General features: G+C 53.9%; 2 protein-coding genes across 5 annotated transcripts in view; one reads left to right on the top strand and one right to left on the bottom strand.

Annotated features, from left to right (window-relative positions):
* Window positions 1–40: 40 nt before the first annotated feature.
* Window positions 41–7,036, bottom strand: GCHFR (GTP cyclohydrolase I feedback regulator). The gene is made up of 3 exons (XM_027717966.2): window positions 6,550–7,036; window positions 5,184–5,278; window positions 41–897 (listed from the first exon to the last, which is right to left on the bottom strand). Exons 1-3 carry the CDS (start codon window positions 6,583–6,585, stop codon window positions 774–776), a joined length of 255 nt encoding a protein of 84 aa, XP_027573767.1. The 5' UTR covers window positions 6,586–7,036; the 3' UTR covers window positions 41–773.
* Window positions 2,548–18,806, top strand: part of RMDN3 (regulator of microtubule dynamics 3) — a 28,067-nt gene continuing 11,808 nt past the window's right edge. Inside the window, exons 1-8 of one of the 4 annotated variants that reach the window (XM_039385986.1) lie at window positions 2,548–2,628; window positions 4,345–4,496; window positions 6,038–6,239; window positions 7,518–7,687; window positions 11,995–12,196; window positions 13,133–13,279; window positions 17,200–17,467; window positions 18,206–18,308. In XM_039385986.1, the coding sequence (XP_039241920.1) occupies window positions 4,406–4,496; window positions 6,038–6,239; window positions 7,518–7,687; window positions 11,995–12,196; window positions 13,133–13,279; window positions 17,200–17,467; window positions 18,206–18,308 (1,183 nt within the window). In that variant the 5' untranslated portion in view covers window positions 2,548–2,628; window positions 4,345–4,405. Of the gene's footprint in view, window positions 2,629–4,344; window positions 4,497–6,037; window positions 6,240–7,517; window positions 7,688–10,163; window positions 10,325–11,994; window positions 12,197–13,132; window positions 13,280–17,199; window positions 17,474–18,205; window positions 18,309–18,806 lie in introns of those variants that run through there. The other 3 variants (XM_039385985.1, XM_039385987.1, XM_027717970.2) reach the window with 3 other exon arrangements.

The following is an 18,806-nucleotide window of genomic DNA, read 5'->3' as shown; positions in this document are numbered from 1 at the left end:
ATTTGGCTGCAGCTTCAAACAACCCACAGAAGGACATTGGTGTCTTTAGAGCAAAGCTTTATTGGTGTTACCCCTACAGCAGGATCCATACACAGCCCCAAACATCCCAGCAGTACAACTGCTGCTGTTGGGATTAGGGCCTGCTCCTGGAATGCTCACAACACCTTTCTGTGCTATTTTGGGAACCCTGTGTTATGCTTGGATGGCACTCTGGGATCTGGAAGTCTGAGGATGCTGCTGACCACGATCCTGTGTGGGATGGAAATGGGCCTTGCTGCCAAGGGAAGGGGATTCTCAGACCACTGGGTAGGTTTAGTGGTTCTCCCTCAGATTTCAGGGATGAGATGGGATGGTGTCCATGCCTGGTGTCCCCCTGTAACCTCCCTGGCCCGGGAGGAGGCACGGACCTCTCCAGGCAGCCTGAGAGAAGGCAGACAGGTCTGTTACTGAGCTTCCTCCAAGGCATGCTAAATAGATGATTAAAATGTAAAAAGCTGGAATTTGCCAGACTGCCATCCTGCTGAAGGCAGAGCTGGAGCCATCTGTTCCCTCTGCCTGATTTTTGGGCATCCTTTCCTCCCCATGCTCTTGGGAAATGACAAGGATGGCAAAATCCCACTGGGTCCAGCTCTGCCTCTGCGCCGCTCCTCTCCCCGCCCGAGCGCCGGGAGTCTGGGACAGGAAGGAATGAAGGGGGAAAAAATTCGCTGTCAGTCCGGTAGAGATGATGTCCAGCAGGATCTGGGCTGGGTGGAAGGCAGGATTCTTCCTGGCTATTCCCTGTGGAGGCACCAGACCAGGGTCTGGCCCACGCCGGTCATGCTGACCACGCGATAGCCGAGCTTCTCCAGCTTGTCCAGGACCACGCGCGGCGCGTCGTTCACGTAGTACTCACAGCTGCTCCCGGGAAAGAGGAGGAATAAAGTGAGCTGGGGGGAGGAAGAGACGGGAATTTCCTCGTGGAAGTGACTCTGCCTCACTCCTAACCCAGGTAAGCCCAGTGACTGCACCTGGCACAGGTGAGTGCGACGCAGTGCCTTGGTTAACCCGAGGGGAAGGACACAGCCCACGGTGCCAAACCAAGGGGAATCCTGTCCAGGAGGGAAGGATCAGGTTAAATGGGAATGTGGCTCAGGGATTGGGTGTCCAGAGCCACGTGCTGCTCGGAAACTGGGCTGAAACTGCAGCAGAGGGTTCATGGGTAAACACAGGGGAACACAGTTCTGGGAATTCATGGAGAAGGAGGAGAATCTGGGCCAAGCAGGGAGGAATGATTCAGGTGTTTCTAAGGAATGAAATCCCAGTGTTCTGCCCATGTTGGAGCATGTCTGTAAGCTGGGTGGGTTTGAGAGCCCGTGCTGATATTTGGGGATTGGAACAAGGTGCTGCCTTCAGTCAGGTGGGAAAGCTTTGGAAAGCCAGGAGTTGTCTGTCCTGCACAGAGGTGCCAGGTGAAGTGGAGCACAGGCTGCTCTGCCCCAGCAGTACTTGGGAATGGGAACTGTCACCGGGATCCTTGTCTGGCCCTAATTCCTCATTGTTTTTGTGCTGGCTCTGTGTTTGGAGCAGAAGCTGCTCATTCCTTCCCCTAGCTCCCAGAGTCTGCTCCTCTGTGGAATCTTGAGGGCTGTGACACTGCTCCCCAGTAAAGGACCAGACACAAACTGGGCTGAATTGGGTGGGGACAGCAGAGCTGAGCTGGCCAGTAGAACCTTTGGCACTGGATCTGCCAGCCTTTCCTTTGACACAGCTTCTGGGATGCAGTGTTTATTGGAGCAGCTGGGATAAGTTCCAGGGCAGCTCAGCCCTTAGGTGACTCGTGGTGCCTGATAATGACAGGTTGCAGGATCACTGGGGATCCAGTTTGGCCACCTTAACAAAGACTCTCCTGGTTTTCATACTAATAATGATAAAAAAAGGTCCAAAAGCCTTTCCAAAACTGCTCCTGCTCGGGCTGCAGAGCCGTGCTGGAGCAGGGAGTGCTTTAAAGCACAAAATAACCCCAAGATGTGAGAGATTTTCCAGTTTCTCAAGATAGACTGTACTTGGCTGTAATTATAGATGTGGTGTAAAGATAATGTGTGTTATTATAAATGTCTTTGAAGTCCATGCTTTCTCCAGGAGGGTTGCCACATAATCCTTCAGATTCCCAGTGGGAGGTGGTAAATATTATTCCCATTATTCAGAGGAAGGAGCAGAGGCAGGGATTTGTAGGAACCTAAAAAACGGAGTGGCTGAGCTAAAATCAGGAGGAAAGAGTTCCCGGGGCTTTATCACAGCTCTGTGCTGAGGGAGGCAAAGATTGCACAGTGTGGGCATCGGACACGCTGCCGTCTCCGTGTGCATCCAGCCGGGATGGAGGGGCTGGGACGCCTGCAAAGCCTTTTCTTCCAGATGAAATGCCGTCAGGGAAAAGAGAAGTCATCCCAGATCGGCACTGGTTTGGTGTGTGATTCCACCTGCTCTGCCTCCAGGTGTGCCAAACCGGGAGAGCCCACGCAGGGGTGGGGCAGGAGCGTCCTCCGCGCGCGGCGATTTGCGGGGATGGAGCAGCCGAGCTCCTGGGATCTCTGCCCAGCTCTCCTCCAGCTCCCTGAGGACGGGGTTTGGCCGTGCCCGGAGGAACAGGTACGCTGAATGTCAGCAGGTGCCTCAGCCCTCAGCTCCCATATCCAACAGGGATCGCAGTGAGGACCAAAGGGTGCTGAGAGCGTGTAACGACCGGAGAGGCCGAGGACCCACATCCGCCTGGGCACACCCAGAGTCCCCTTGTCCACAGCACCTGAGGGTCAGGGATTTGCCCCTCGCCGTGGCTGCCCCAGTGCTACATCTGGGCTCTTCCCCATGCCCATCCTAGCTGTCCCTGTGCCACCCCTGGCTGCCCCCAGGGCTCTGCCACAGGCCCAGAGCGCGGGGACCACGTGCCTGCTCCCCACACCTCGTGGGACTTAATGAGGGGCCTTTTGGCCGTGCAGAGCTGCGGAACAGGATCCGTGCACCCCCTGATTACAGGGAGTTAAGTGCTTCACCTGTCCATCCCGGTTTCCCAGCAGGTTCGTGCTGCTCAGGCATTTCCTTCAGGCTCCCTCCAAGGTCACGGTTAAGGTTTTGGGGCCCACGGTGCTGCAGGAAGGGGGAGGTTTGCAGCGTCTGTGTCTGCTCAGGAAGGACTTGGGGAAAATCCTGCTTGGCCGTGGTGCAGATCCTGGAGCTCTCGGCCCTGGTTGGGACGCTGGTGGAGGTGGCCGGGCTCGCCCCACTGGCACGTGGCCATGCTCTCGGGGTGCCAGCAGCCACCTTCCAGCCAGGGGACTTTCCCAATTCCCTGTTGCTCAAGAGCACGCGGGGACGACGTGCAGTGCCGCGGGGATGTGCTGAGGGGATGTGCCATGGGGATGTACTGTAGGGATGTGCCATGGGGATGTGCTGAAGGGATGTGCCATAGGGATGTACTGTAGGGATGTGCCGTGGGGATGTGCCAGGGGGATGTGCCAGGGGGATGTGCCAGGGGGATGTGCCATAGGGATGTGCCATGGGGATGTGCCACGGGGATGTGCCCTAGGGATGCAGCGGAGTTCCCAACTATGACACCGGGCTGTGCCAAGGAGCAGGTGGGGCAAGAGGAGCTCAAAAGGCTCCAGGCCACAGCGAGGGAAGATCCCGTAGGAAGCCTCAGATCCTTTCTCCCAAACAAGCAGAGCGTGGTGCTCTGGTCGGCGTGGTGCTCCTGCAGCTCCCCCAGCTGCTGGGGCAGGTGCCACAGAGGCATTTTTCTGTCCTTGCCTTCCTTTCCCACCCGAATCCCAGGGATCCTTGCCCAAATCTCTCAGGATCCAGCAGCGCTTCTTCCCTCTTGGAGCCTGTTCTCCTTCTCCCCTGCCGTGTCTCCCATCCCGTTGCGTAACTCGGGGCTCGGCGGGTGGCAGCACGAAGCCAGTGCTGCTGCCAATCCCTGCCCACCCACCGTCTTGGGAACAGCAGCACAGGGAGGGATCAGCCCGGCAAACCCCCCCAGGAATTCGGTTGGGATAGGGGGGGCCTCAGTATTTATATTTTATCTCCTTATTCTTTAAAATCTCCCACCCCACTCAGATTTTAAGGCTGCAGCAGCTGAGGATCCAGCCCTCGGTGTTTGCCAGGTTGGTGCTGAGTAGGGGGTGTTTTCCCAGCTCCTCAGATGGAAATTTAGGAATATGCTGGGACAAGAGGCCCCTTCTGTTAAATACCTGGTCCTTCTCCTCTGTGCTGTGGGACGTGAACAGGAATTGAGCTGCTCCTCTCTGTCAAGTTCATTTGCATTTAGAGTTTTGTTTTGCTTTGTGGTTGTTTGGGGTTTTTTCCCAGATAAAACTAAGGAGTGGAATATCAAGTGGGCAAAAAAAAAGGAAACAAAGTGGGCCAAGCCATGAGGAAGATGCTGGTCATGTCTCCACATGGTACTTTCCTGAAGGCTGAGGTCAAACTGAGCCTGGGCAGAGATGGGACATGGAGAAGTGGCAAATATCCATGGTTTGGGAATACGCAGGGAATAAGGGGTGGGAGTCGAGGGGGACACCACGAGAAGCAGCTCTGACCTCAGCACTCAGCAACCCATGGGAAAGGTCTGGGAGCTGTTGAGAGGGGCTGGCTCAGGAAAAACCTCGAGCTGCACTGGAGAACAGGATGGGACAGGACAGATTGTGGCTGAGCTGGATGGGATGGGATGGGATGGGACAGACAGTCTGCGGATGAGCAGGACAGGACGGACTGTGGATGAGCATTCCAGGTGGCTCAGCACCACAGGCAGAGCAAGGCTGTGACAGCAGCGTTTGCTCCTGAGTGTCTCAGGGCTGGAGATAATCAGACCAAGGAGATTTGAGTTCAGGATGAGGGGTGGGATGTTGGCAGATGGAGCCGTGCATGTCTTGTTCCAGCTGGGCCATGTGTCAGGTAACAGCCAGGAGCATCCTGGTGTGTAAGGGGTGAGGAGAGAGGGAAAGGTGGGTCAGGTGCTAAAAGAGGGCCAGAGCAAGGAAAAACTAAAGAACTAAGTGAAGTATCAGGCAGCATTTCCTCAGGTGAGCGTTGGCAGGCAGGACAAGACATGCCCCAGGATTAACTGTACAGCTGGAAGGTGCCGTAGGAAATGCCAGGAGTGAAAATGCTTCACGTTTTCTCAGGAAAATAATAAGAGGAGGACTTACAAGTTGTTGCCCGGCATGTTCCTCTTCCTGGCCCCCAGGAAGTCCATCAGGTTGGGATCTGAGTGCTCGTCACCCACCATGGTGGGACCAGCCTCCTGTGGGAGAGGCAGGGGAGCAGAGTGACATGTGGGGGTACAGCTCCTGCTCCCGCTCCCAGCACAGCTCCAGTAAGAGCTTTACTGGGAAGGGAATTGCCATGAACCACCTGTCTGGACCAGGAGGGGACCTCAGTGAGCCCTGCCCTGGCCACTGCCAGGAAACAGAGTCATTCCCCCCTGCAAGGCCAGGACGGGCTGTTCCCAGCAAGTTCCAGGCTGGAAATGTTTACTTTGCCCTGGAAAAAGAGCAGAGTTTCCAAATTCTCCAGAGGGGAGACTGAGCTCCACTGATCCAGGCTGCCAGTCCGATAGGGAACAGCACATGTGCCCTTTCCTGTACCTCACCCATAATCACTCAATTAGTTTGTCACTGCTGGCAGACGCTTCGGTGCTGCAGCGTCCCCTCACGTCCCCATTCCCAGTCCACTGCTGCTTCCTTTGGGATGTGTAATGGGACATCTCCAGCAGCAGCAGCAGCAGCGTCCATCACCCAGCTCCCTCCCTTTGCTCATTTGCTGTTTTCACCGTCCCCCCTTCCTGCCCCAAACCACGCTGGCATATTTGGGCTTTCGGGCGGACGGCTCCCCTTTGGGTTGGGAAAGGGAAACCCCAGATAAGCACAGGGCTGTGGGCTCCCGCAGAATCCTGCAGGATGTGCTGGCTGCCAGGAGCTGGGGAGCAGCTGCCCTGTGGGATGTGTGTGCTGCCAGCACTGGGGAGTTACGTTTCCTCTGTGGTTTTATCTGAGACTAACAGGCTGTGCCCAGCCAGGAATCCCTGACAGCGATCCCAGCCCCTGCCCGGCTCCTGCCAGACCCTGCTGCCAGCCATGTCCACTCCTCGGCTGGGTTTTCCACCCTGGAACGGCTCTTTGGGGACAAGAGGGAAAACGACGGCGAGGACGGGCGGGCAGGGCTGTCCCTTTGGCGTTCCTGGGATCCTGCCACAAGTTTCCCGAGTGAGTCGCTGTTTGGGAGAGGAGAATTTGGGGGGAGCAGAGCTGTGGTGTGGGTACCGCGGGCTCTCCACGCCCCGACCCCCGGGGTTTGGGCACTGGGGGCTCTCGCGGAGTGCGGGGGAGGTTTGTGCCGGACACCCCGCACCGGGCACCGTCCCCCAAATCTGCATCACCCCCAGCACCCTCCCCAGCAGCAGCGGGGACAGCCCAGCCCGGGACCGCACCCCTGGGCTCGTCCTGCCGCTCGTCCCGGTCGGTCCCTGCCCGCCCCCCGAAATTCCCCAGGCCCGGGGGTCCCGCCGGGACTCACCAGGCGGATTTGGGTGCTGATGAGCAGGTACGGCATCTCCGCTCCGCCGCTCCCGCCGCCGCTCCGGGGCCGCCCCCGGTCCCGCCCCGGCGCCACCGCCCCCGGGCAGCGCGGGGGGAAAAAGGGGCTCCCGGAGGGGTCAGAGGGGCCCCGCCGGGAATGGGGAGCGGGAGACCCCCGGGGGACTCCGACGGACCCCTCGACGAGAGGTGGGCAGGGAGAGGGTGGGCAGGAGGTGGTGGGCTGGAAGGAGATGGAGCAGGAGGAGAGGGACAGGGAGGTGACGGACCGGGAGGTGATCGATAGAGAGACAAAGGACAGGAGATGGTGAGCAGGGAAACGATGGTCCAGGAGACGACAGCCAGGGAGGTGGGGGACAGGAGAAGATGGGCAGGGAGGCGATGGACGAGGAGATGATGGACAGGGAGATGATGGATAGGGAGAAGAAGAACCAGGAAATTAATAGCAGGGAGATAAAGGACCAGGAAATGACAGCAGGGAGATGATGGAGCAGGAGCCAGGCAGGTGGGAAGCCCTGGGCCCTGCAGAGCATCACAATGCCCACCCCACCCTCTGACTGAACACTCCCCTGAAGCAGCGTGTTCCAATATTTTTGGGTGAAACTCCATTTTTCTACCAGCTGTCAAGCTTTTATCAGGGAACAGAGGGGTTTAAATCCCTTCACAATTTGAGGAGAAGCTCATTTCATGGGACTGGGACAGGCAGAGGCACTTCCTCTGCAGGTGCTGAGTAATTCCCCTCCCTCAATACCCAACCTCCCAACTGGAAAACCGTACATAAACCAAATAATACTTCCATAAATAGCAAATAATAGTTCCCTGGCCTCCAGACTTGGGGCCTCTCCACGCAGCTCCCCAGATTAACAAACACAGTCAATTCCTAATTTTGCTGATAACTCTCACCCCACTGGTTAAACATCAGCTCATTTTGATCATTCCCATCCTCAGGAGGCTCTTCCCCAGGTCCTGGAACAGTGGGAATGTTTGCTCATGGCTCTCCTGCCCCGGCACAAACCCACTGTCCAATGAACCAACAGCACCACCGCTCTGGCACCTTTCACTTTGGTTGGATTTGGACAGGATTCCCACAATCCATGTGCCCTTTGGATCCCCACCAGGTATGTGTGTTCTGTGGTTACCAGCCTGTTGGCTGCAGGGAATAACTTGGGTATGAAATCCAGACCCTTCCAGAAACTAAAGGAAACCTAGCCAGTGTTCTGGCAGCCTGCCCAGCTCTTGCTCTGCCTCTTAAACGAGAGCAGAGCTGCACATGACATTTTAATATTGAATTTCCTGAGGAGATACCGAAATCTGGGAGGCAGCTGGAGCATGATGGATCTCAGTGGTGCCATCCATCATCCAGGAGTAGCTTATCACGCTCCGGCCCTGGCTCCGAGCTGGCTGCTCCCAGCTCTGCCTGGACACGCAGGAGATGAGCCCAGCTCGGAATCACTCCCAGTAATTCAGGTAAAGGGAAGAGAAGGGTTCTTTGGCTCTGCCGTCACCCACGCTCCCGGGAGCAGGGAGCACACGGAGGGCTTGATTTTCCCACTCCTGACCGGCGCCTTTTCCTAAAGAATCCTTTGGATCTTCCAGAAAAGGGCATTTCTAGCTTTAATGATCCTGGGATAAACAGGTTCTTCTTGGGGGATCCTGCCAGGAATGTAAGTGCCCTCTGCACTCACTGTGTTTCCTGTAGAAGGGAGAAATTCCAACCCTAAAGGCTTGGGATGATTGTTTGGCCATTCCTGTCTCCTTCGCCTAATTCCACCTAAAATCCATTCTCTCATCCCAAGAACTGGTTGCTCTGTGCACAACTCCCTCACTGCAATAACCCTGTCCCACTTGGCTCCATTGAACATTCCCAATTTCCCATTTCCTGTCCCATTTGTCCCTTACTGCTGGAAGCTGAACATCCAATCCAGTGGGATTTCATTCCACGTACCCCCAGCCTGCGGGTGTTCTCTGCTGCTCTGAGGGTGTTAAAGGGTCTCTCCAGAAATTATTTCCTTGGAGAAGGACTTGGAACAAGTACAGGAGTATCTGCAGGTAGAGGTAGAGGTGTGGCTGGAACTGTAGGTTCTGGTGTAATTTTAGGTTCAGGTACAGGTGGAACGAGATACATGTACAGGTACATGTACAGGTGTAAGTATAGGTTCATGTGCATGTACAGGTGTAATTTTAGGTTCATGTACAGGTGTAATTTTAGATCCATGTGCAGGTACAGGTGTAACTTTAGGTCCATGTACATGTGTGGGTGTGACTTTAGGCTCAAGTACAAGTGTGACTTTAGGTTCATGTACAGGTCCAGGTGCAACTGCAGGTCCAGGTCCGGGTGTAACTGTGGGTGCAGGTGCATGTGCAGGTGCATGTACAGGCACAGATACAGGTCCAGGTGTAACCACAGGTCCCTGTCCCTGTCCAGGTCCTTGTCTGTGTCCAGGTGTACCCGCAGGTCCCTGTCGCTGTCCAGGTCCGTGTCCATGTGTACCCGCAGGTCCCTGTCGCTGTCCCTGTCCCTGTTCGTGTCCATGTGTCCCCACAGGTCCCTGTCCCTGTCCAGATGTCCCCGCAGGTCCCTGTCCCTGTCCCTATCTCTGTCCCTGTCCAGGTGTACCCGCAGGTCCCTATCCCTGTCCCTATCTTTGTCTGTGTCCAGGTGTACCCGCAGGTCCCTGTCCGTGTCCATGTCCAGGGACCCCGCAGGTCCCTGTCCCTATCCCTGTCCCTGTCCGTGTCCAGGTGTACCCTCAGGTCTCTGTCCCTATCCCTGTCCCTGTCCCTGTCCGTGTCCAGGTGTCCCCGCAGGTCCCTGTCCCTATCTCTGTCCGTGTCCAGGTGTCCCCGCAGGTCCCTATCCCTATCCCTGTCCCTATCCAGGTGTACCCGCAGGTCCCTGTCCCTCTCCCTGTCCGTGTCCAGGTGTCCCCGCAGGTCCCTGTCCCTCTCCCTGTCCGTGTCTATGTGTACCCGCAGGTCCCTGTCCCTATCCCTGTCCGTGTCCAGGTGTCCCCGCAGGTCCCTGTCCCTATCCCTGTCCGTGTCTATGTGTACCCGCAGGTCCCTGTCCCTGTCCGTGTCCAGGTGTCCCCGCAGGTCCCTGTCCCTGTCCGTGTCCCCGTAGGGCCCTGTCCATGTCCAGGTTTCCCCGCAGGTCCCTGTCCCTCTCCCTGTCCGTGTCTATGTGTACCCGCAGGTCCCTGTCCCTATCCCTGTCCGTGTCCAGGTGTCCCCGCAGGTCCCTGTCCCTATCCCTGTCCGTGTCTATGTGTACCCGCAGGTCCCTGTCCCTGTCCAGGTGTACCCCGCAGCCCGTCCGTGTCCAGGTGTCCCCGCAGGTCCGTCAATATCCCGGTCCCCATCCAGGTGTACCCGCAGGTCCCTGTCCCTGTCCCGTGTCCAGGTGTCCCCGAAGGTCCCTGTCCCCATCCAGGTGCACCTCCACGTGCCCGCTGTGTGGGCGTGGCCCCGCCGCCCCTCCCACGCCGTGCGCGGCCCCGCCCCGCCGTGACGCTCCCCGCTTCCCATTGGTCCGCTCGGGGCCGCGCCCGGTGACGCGCCCGGTGCGCGCGGCCCGCGCCCGGTGCCCGGAGCCGCCATGGCCGTGCCGGTGTCCGTGGCCGCGGCGGTCCCCGCCCGGGCCGGGCCCCGCCTGGCTCTGGCGCTGGGGCTGGGGGCGGGCGCCGGCCTCGGCCTCGGGCTGCTCTGGGCCCTGCGCCGCCGCTGGAGGGAGGCGGCCGCGCCGCACGGCCGCGGTACGCGCGGGGAGAGCGGCCCCGGAGCGGGCCCGGAGCGGGCTGGGCATGGAGGGGACGGGGCTGGAGTGGGGCTGGGGTGGAAGGAACGGGGTTGAGAGGTATGATGGGGGGGGCGTGGGGCTGGGGTGGAGAGACGGTGGGGTTGGGTTGGAGAGGAGGGGCTGGAGTGGGGCTGGGATAGAAGGAGTGGGGTTGGGATAGAAGGAGTGGGGTTGGGATAGAAGGAATGGGGTTGGGATAGAAGGAATGGGGTTGGGATAGAAGGAATGGGGTTGGGATAGAAGGAGTGGGGTTGGGATAGAAGGAATGGGGTTGGGATAGAAGGAATGGGGTTGGGATAGAAGGAGTGGGGTCGGGATAGAAGGAATGGGGCTGGGATAGAAGGAATGGGGTTGGGATGGAGGGCATGGGGCCGGAATGGGGCTGGGATAGAAGGAATGGGGCTGGGATAGGGGGGATGGGGGAAATGAGGTCGGAATGGGGGGGAATGGGGCTGGGATAGAAGGAATAGGGTTAGGATAGGGGGGATGGAGGGAATGGGGCTGGAATAGGAATGGGGGAAATGGGTTTGGGATGGGGGAAATGGATTTGGGACAGAGGGGAATGGGGTTGGAATGGGGGAAATGGAGTTGGAATAGGACTGGAATAGGGGGAATGAGGCTAGAATGGGGGAAATGGGGTTGGAGTAGGGGAAATGAGGTTGGAATGGGGCTGGAATGGGGGAAATGGGGTTGGAGTAGGGGAAATGAGGTTGGAATGGGGGGAATGGGGTTGGGATAGACAGTGTGGGACTGCAATAGAGGGAATGTGGTTGGGATACGGGGAAATGGGGTTGGAATGGGGGAAGTGGGGTTGGACTGAAGGGAATGGGGCTAGAATAGAGAAAATGGGGTTGGAATAGGGGGAAACATAGGGGGAATGGAGCTGGAATAGGAGAAATGGGGATGGAGTAGGGGCAAGGGGGATAGAACAGTGGGGAAATGCAGTTGGGAAAGGGGGAAATGAGGTTGGGATGTTGATGCCAGTTCAGAACCCTGACCTTGCCAGGTTTTATCCACGTCTGTGCAAAACTTTGGGAATAGAAAGTGAAACTGTGTCTTTTCACAGTGATCATAGACTCATGGAATCCTGGAATGGTTTGAGTGGGAAGGAATCTTAAAGATCATCCAGTCCCACCCCCTGCCATGGGCAGGGACACCTTCCACTAGCCCAGGTTGCTCCAAGCCCTGTCCAACCTGGCCTTGGACACTCCCAGGGATGGGGCAGCCACAGCTTCTCTGGGCAACCTGTGCCAGGGCCTCCCCACCCTCACAGGGAAGAACTCCTTCCCAATATCCCATCTATCCTTGCCCTCTGGCAGTGGGAAGCCATTCCCCCTAGTCCTGTCCCTCCATCCCTTGTCCCAAGTCCCTCTCCAGCTCTCTTGGAGCCCCTTTAGGCCCTGGAAGGGGCTCTGGGGTCTCCCCGGAGCCTTCTCCAGGCTGAACAATCCAAACTCTCCCAACCTTTCTTCATAGCAGAGCTGCTCCATCCCTCTCACCATCTTGGTGGCCCTATCGAGATCAAGCCTCGTGTCCCCTGTCCCCTGCCAACAGAACTGCAGTCAGATTTCCCGCGTGGAATCCTTTCCCACGGGCGTCTAAAGGATTTGTTCCGCTCTTCTCCAGCCCAAGCCGCGCCCGGAGCGCTGGTCCCTGCGGAGGTGGGGGATGGAACCACGCACGCACCCCTGCTGGGGCAGGAGCAGCAGCTGGAGCTGCTGGAGCGCCTGGACTTCGTGGTGAGGAACCTCGTGGAGCTGAGGAAGGAGGTGGAGGAGCTGCGGAACAGCCTCCAGCACCTGGCTGTGGAGATCGTGGGGGAAGTCAGGTACCAGCCCTGCCCCTCCTGCCTGCTGCTCCCTCACCCCACGGCACAGCAGAGCACCCAGAGAATCCCACACTCATGGAGTGCTTTGGGTTGGAAGGGACCTTATAGCTCATCCAGTGCCACCCCCTGCCATGGGCAGGGACGCCTTCCACTAGCCCAGGTTGCTCCAAGCCCCGTCCAGCCTGGCCTTGGACACTCCCAGAGATGCCATGATTATGTTAAATGTAGTATCCAAAAGTGGAAAAGGAGTCTCTCCAGCTTCCACTGGCCTTGACCTGCAGTGGGATTAGTGTGAAAACAAGTTTGTGTTCAGGCAGGGCTGGCATTTTCCTTATGGAATATCAGGAGTGACACCTGCTTCATGTTCTAGTCTGGGAAGGTTGGTTGTTCCTCAAAGAATTCTGGAATGGTTTGGGTGGGAAGTGACGTTAAACACCATCCAGTCCCACCCCCTGCCATGGGCAGGGACACCTTCCACTAGCCCAGGCTGCTCCAAGCCCCATCCAGCCTGGCCTTGAACACTCCCAGGGATCCAGGGACAGCCACAGCTTCTCTGGGCAACCTGTGCCAGGGCCTCCCCACCCTCCCAGGGAGGAATTCCTTCCCAATAGCCAACCTAAGTTTCCCCTCTTTCAGTCCAAACCCTTTACTCCTTGTCCTACCACTGCGGTTCCTGATGAAGAGACCTGATGAATATTGCATATATGGATTAGACATGGATTATATGTGGATTGGATATGGACCAAGGCTTGCTTTACCTGGAGAATACAACCTGCCTGGGAGTGGGATGTTTGTATAAGCCGGAGTAAATCACCCTGTGAATTCTTTGGATGTAAAGGGAGTTGGCTGGAGTCTGCTGGAGAGGAGAAGGGAAGGGAAATAGCAGCTCTTTCACTACCAAATATTCATTTCTTTCTCCTTTTCCCTTCCTCACAGGTCCCACCTGGAAGAAACCCAGAGACTGAACCGCCGGAGGAGGTTCCCCTATGCCAGGGAGAGAAGTGACTCCACAGGCTCCAGCTCCATTTATTTCACAGCCAGCTCAGGGAATGCCAACACGGATGATGGAGAGAGTGAAGGGGGGTAAGCAGAGCACCAGGCCAGGGGCAGCTTTCAGGGGCTTTCGTGCCACATCTGAGCTGTTTATAACAGAAATTAAGGGAGTTTTTTTTCCCCAGTGGGTGTCTGTCAGCCTGTTATAGTTTGCTTTTATTGCAGTAAATGTGTCACTGCCAGGGCCACACTGGGAGATCTGCAACAGTCCTGACTTCTAGAGAAAGAAAAAAATCATATATATATATATATATATATATATATAAAAGGGAGGGAAGGTGATTTTAAAGGAATAATTTGGTTAAGGAACGTTGTAGAAAGGAGGAAAGTAGAAGTCCAACCTGGGACCGAAGTGAGAATGTTTAGAAATAAAATTTCAAGACAATAATGTATTTTTGAGTGCCTGGAAAACTTGAGAAAGTTCGGAATGAATTAACTGAATGTCTTCAGTTAACTGAATGTCTTCAACTAGGGTGTTTCTTGGGATTTTTTTCCCATTGTGAGATCAATTCTTTTAAGTTCTTAGAGTTTAAAATCAGGTGAAAGTTATAAACTCGCACAATCAGGGAATATCCTGAGGTGGAAGGAACTTAGGAGGATCATCAAAGTCCAACTCTTGGCCCTGCACAGGACAGGAGAGTACTGAGTAGTTTAAGAACATCATTAAAAATGACAATATGGCTTTAGGTATATTCATATTAGACAGGCAACAAGAGTTCTCCTGCACACCTGGCGGTGACTGCTGATTTTCCAAGGAAATGCTGCTCTTTTGTGCCTCAGTCAGACCAATTTGGTAGCATCTGAGGTATGGAAGTGTGTCCCAAAACGTGTAAGTTTTTTTCCCAGGGCAGTTGAAATGTAATTTAAAGAGAGATTTTGTAGCAGTGGGAGCATTTCAGGGGAAGTTTGGACACGATGGGGAGCAGCCAAATGACCTGTGAGCCGGTGCCAGCACTTTGCAGCAGGGGATTTGTCTTCCCAGGACGGAAAACGTGGATCTGCAGGAGGGCAACTTGTGACTGCCCTAAAATCGTGTCATTTTAGTGTTTTCTCTCTCCTAACTGGAGCTGGTGTGGCAGGAGAGAGCTGGGATGATGTCACTGGGGTTGTAAGAGCTTCATTCATCCGGAGTGGGTGTTGGAATGAGAGGGAAATGAGGCAGTGAGTGATTCATGGTGGTGTAATAGGGAACGAGGGTGCAGAACAGATTTTAAAATGTCTGGTTGGTTCTGAAGACGAGACATTTGCTGTTTGGGTAACAGCAGATGCACTGAATCATCAGGGTGACAGTGGCTTTTGTAAAATTGATGGAAAAGGTGGGTTTTGTCCACCTTGATCCCAGCCTGGGGTGTCCCCTGCTGATAGAAAACTGTAAGTTGTGGCAGAGGCCAGGAATTCAAAGGTTCAGAAAAGGCACCTCCTTAGGGGACAGGGGTGTGTTTTACTGCAAAGCCTCATTAATTTATTTGGGAATCCAGTGATGGTTGGAGGAGTTCTTACATTGTAACTAAAATCTGTAACTAGAACTCTCATCTGATTTAAAAAAAACCCCTGGAATAATGTAATTTCTCCCTGTGGAGGACCATAGGGATAATGTCAGTCTGGTCAGGACCAACTGCCTTTAGTGTGCAGTATTGTCTGATAGAGATGTAAATGTACTAGAAGAGTAACATTTTCAGGGTTAAAATGAAGGTAGGAAATGTAAATTTTGGAAGAAACAATTGAAGCTCTGGAGCAGCCACTGGGAGGAAGAATGAGATAAATTTCAGCTGGATGTTCCTTGCTGGCAGTTGAATTATTTTTATGGAATTCAGAACAAAGAACTCCCATTTCAGCTTTATTTTGTGAACCACATGGACATGAGCAGCTTCTCCTATTCCATGCACAATTCCCAAAAATCAGCGAGTTCTCAGAGGTTTTGGGCTGTTTAATTTCCTGGTGTGGCTTTGGGTTTTGGGCTTCTTTGCCTCTCCTTTCCGTGGGCTTTTTTGTTCCAGACTCTTGTTTTCCTTCAGGATGTGTTTTAGCCAGAGGCCCTCCTAAAGTATTCCAGTTCCATCACTGTAAGTTCAGGAAAATAGGCTGATAACATCTAAATCCCTTAATCTCCCTGAAGGCTTTGAGCTTGTCCTGTTCCTTGTCTTTTTGAACTGCAGCAACTGGGAGAAAACATGGGGGTTTTTTGAGCTGAAGGACTGAAACCTTGGCAACTGCCAGGAAAATGCTGGGGGTTAGGATGGGGAAATATGGGAATTTGAGGAGTTTGTGTCCAGCTACTGAAAATGGGGTAGTCTAGAGAACTAATAATACCTTAATATCTTATTAATTAATCTTAAGAAATGTAAAGAAATGAAGCTTTTAATGTGAAACAGAGCTCAGCCAGTGTCACCTGCCAGTGTCACCTACCCCTGTGTTGCTGCATTATCCATGAATTCAGTGGCATCTCCAGCATGGCATCCTTGCTTTCCTGCCTCTGCTGACTCTTTGTTCCTTGCCTTAAAATGTTGCAGTACAGAAATGGTGGGTTTTAAATTTCTGGATGAGGGTTTGGAGGCTCTACTGAGCAAGGGTGTTGGTTCACCCTCTGCCAGAGAGGGAAATGCTTGAAAGTTGTGGATGGTTCTCAGAAAAGTGAAGCTTTGATAGCCAGATGTGTCTTGTTATCAAGGTGTGGGTGAAGTGCTGTCACTGCCTCCTTCAGATACAGGCTGTGGGCACATATCTGGGTCCCCAGACAAAGGCAAGATCACAGGGCTGTTCCTTGGGAAGAGGAATCCAGCCAGGACACAGTGCTGGAGGTACCCAGTGCCCTCAGACTGCAGTGAATTTAATTCTGGCAGAACTGGTGTAGTTGTCTTGTTGTTCACCTAAATCAACAAAATCCACATGTTAAAGTGCAGTAATTTTGAAATTACTGCCCGATTTGTGCCTGTTCTGCAGTTAAGAGCTTGCAGGTCGGTGTGAGGGGGACAAATAATCTTATTTTAAAAGAAATTGGCTTTGTGAGTAGACTCCCCCTCTGCAGTGGTGCCACTGTACAATGCCAGTTTAAATTTTAAATTCCTACCCTAAGTGCTGGGGGAGCTTAATTTTAGCCATTTTCAGAAACTTGGATCTGAGCTTTACAGAATCAAGGAGGTTGGAAGAGACCTCCAAGGTCATAGAGTCCAACCATCATTGTGGCACCACCAAAACCCTCCCTAAACCGTGTCCTGGTTCTTTTGATTAATTCAGCTGTGAATCATTCCCTGGGTTTTTCACGTGTGGTGTCTCTTTGTGGCTCATCCTCTTGCTCCTCGCTGGATTTCTTGCTGCTGGAAAAGAGTCTTGGTGGCTTTCCTACTGTTCTTCACCTTTTCACCTGGCAGTGGGAACGAGCTGTGGGGCATTTAGTGACCAGGATGATGGAGGGATGAGGTGTTGCCAGGAGAGCTGTTGTGCCTAAAATTCCCTGGAGCAGGCTAAATCCCTCAGGTTATACTTTCCAGATGGATTGTTGAAGTTCTCCTTTATAATCCATATATTTAACTGAATAGTCCTGACTCTGCTTTCAGCTGTTTAATTCTGTTGCACTGCAGTTAGAAGAGCTAAGAGGAGCTGGCAAGGTGTGCAGGTGAGGTGGGGACACTTAAAATCCTGGAATGGTTTGGGTGGGAAGGGACCTTAAAGCTCATCCAGTTCCACCCCCCTGCCATAGGCAGGAACACTGTTCACTAGACCATGTTGCTCAAAACCCACTTGTGACTTAAGTTCCAAGGGACCTTCGTCCTTCAGCATTCTGTGCTTTCCTTCAGATTTTTTGGATATGTTAAGTGAGAAATAGTGACTGTTCCAAGAAATCCAAGATTGAGACACTTGTGTCGTGCAGGATAAGCTGAGATGCTCCTCTTCCTCTGTTGGGAATAGCTCCCAGAACTGATTTTGTGTCGGTTTTTTTTTCCCTCCCAAAGTTACACCACGGCCAACGCCGAGTCCGACTACGACCGGGAGTCGGAGAGGGAGAGCGAGGAAGGGGAGGATGAAGTGAGCTGTGACACAGTGAGGACGGTGCGCCGGGATTCCCTGGACCTGGTCACCGAGGATGAAGCCCCTCTGGCCCTGGATTCCTCTCTGGAGGAGGGGCTGGGGCAGCTCCTGCAGCAGGCTGACCGCCTGCACGCCGGGGACGAGCGGGACAGGAGAGAGGGGTTCCAGCTGCTCCTCAACAACAAGCTGGCGGTAAAGGTGCCTTGTGGTGTCCCTGTGCTGGGGGAGGGTCAGGTTGGACAGCAGGAGGAATTTCTTCGCTGAGTTTCCAACCCTTGGCTGATCTCCACCTTGTCCCCCAGCCCAGAGCACTGAATGTCACGTCCAGTCCTTCCTTGGACACCTCCAGGGGTGGGGACTCCACCACCTCCCTGGGCAGCCCCTGCCAATGTTTAACCACCTTTTCCATGAATAAATTCTTGCTGATGTCCAACCTGAACCTCCCCTGGCACAACTTGAGGCTGTTCCCTCTCCTCCTGTCCCTTGTTCCCTGGGAGCAGAGCCTGACCCCCCCCGGCTCCCCCCTCCTGTCAGGGAGTTGCAGAGCCAGAAGGTCCCCCCTGAGCCTCCTTTTCCCCAGGCTGAGCCCCCCCAGCTCCCTCAGCCGCTCCTGCTGCTCCTTCCCCACCTCTCTTTCCTTCTCTGGACTCACTCCAGCCCCTTGATATCCTTCGTGCCATGAGCTGGACACAGGATTTGAGGTGCAATCCCTGCCCTGTCCTGTGCCCACACTTTGTTATAAACTCACCCCCCTCCCAGTTCTCTCAGCTGTGGTTCTGCTTTGGTTCTTGCACAGTCGGGGCGTTTTAAGGCTTAAAAAAGAGTTTAAAAAAAACCCCCAAAACCCCTAACTTCTAACACGTTGGTTTGTAATTCCCTTTGCCCCGTGGCAGACGGGCCTCGATCCGTAACATTCCCGTTTTCCTGCAGTACGGGGAGCAGAGGGAATTCCTGTGGCGCCTGGGCCGGGCTCACAGCGACATGTGGGAGCTCACGGAGGACGAGGAGGAGAAGCAATCCTACGCCTCCGAGGGTAAGGAATTCTGGGCCCGGGCACAGGAAGGCTGACACTCGAGCTTTATAAACCCTCCACCTGCCAACAGCGCAGGGCATTGATTGTTCTGCCTCGTAATCTGCTTTTTTTAGGCGAGTGGGCAGCAGTGCTGGAGTGTTTTATGCTTAAAATACAGGCATAGACTTTTATATAAATCTAGAAATATAATTTGTAGGTTTTTTTATTTATAAATTTAAAATTCGTGCTTGCTGAAAGAGTGAAAGTAGGCTAAGGCCTACTGAAAGCCATAAAAGCTTGTTTCTCTAACCTGTCATCCATATCCTCTCTGATATTAAAATAAATTATAAAATATTATTATAAATACATTATTATATATAATAATCTATAATAATATGAATATAAATATGTTATTATGTTACATATAATAATGTATAATATTATAAATATAAATATATTATTATATATAATAATGCATAATATTATAGATATAAATATATTATTATATATTTATATATT

Source organism: Pipra filicauda, unplaced genomic scaffold (genome assembly GCF_003945595.2).
Source record: "Pipra filicauda isolate LSUMZ 115617 unplaced genomic scaffold, ASM394559v2 scaffold45_size4122338_pilon, whole genome shotgun sequence".
NCBI lineage: Eukaryota > Metazoa > Chordata > Aves > Passeriformes > Pipridae > Pipra > Pipra filicauda.
This window is presented reverse-complemented; position numbering and strand designations above follow the sequence as displayed.

Excerpts from the sequence above, each read along its gene's own strand:
- GCHFR (XM_027717966.2), bottom strand. The coding sequence starts at position 6,585 with ATGCCGTACCTGCTCATCAGCACCCAAATCCGCCTG. Across the intron at positions 5,279-6,549 it reads TCAGCACCCAAATCCGCCTG|GAGGCTGGTCCCACCATGGT; the intron begins GTGAGTCCCGGC and ends CCTCTCCCACAG. Across the intron at positions 898-5,183 it reads AACATGCCGGGCAACAACTT|CTGTGAGTACTACGTGAACG; the intron begins GTAAGTCCTCCT and ends TCCCGGGAGCAG.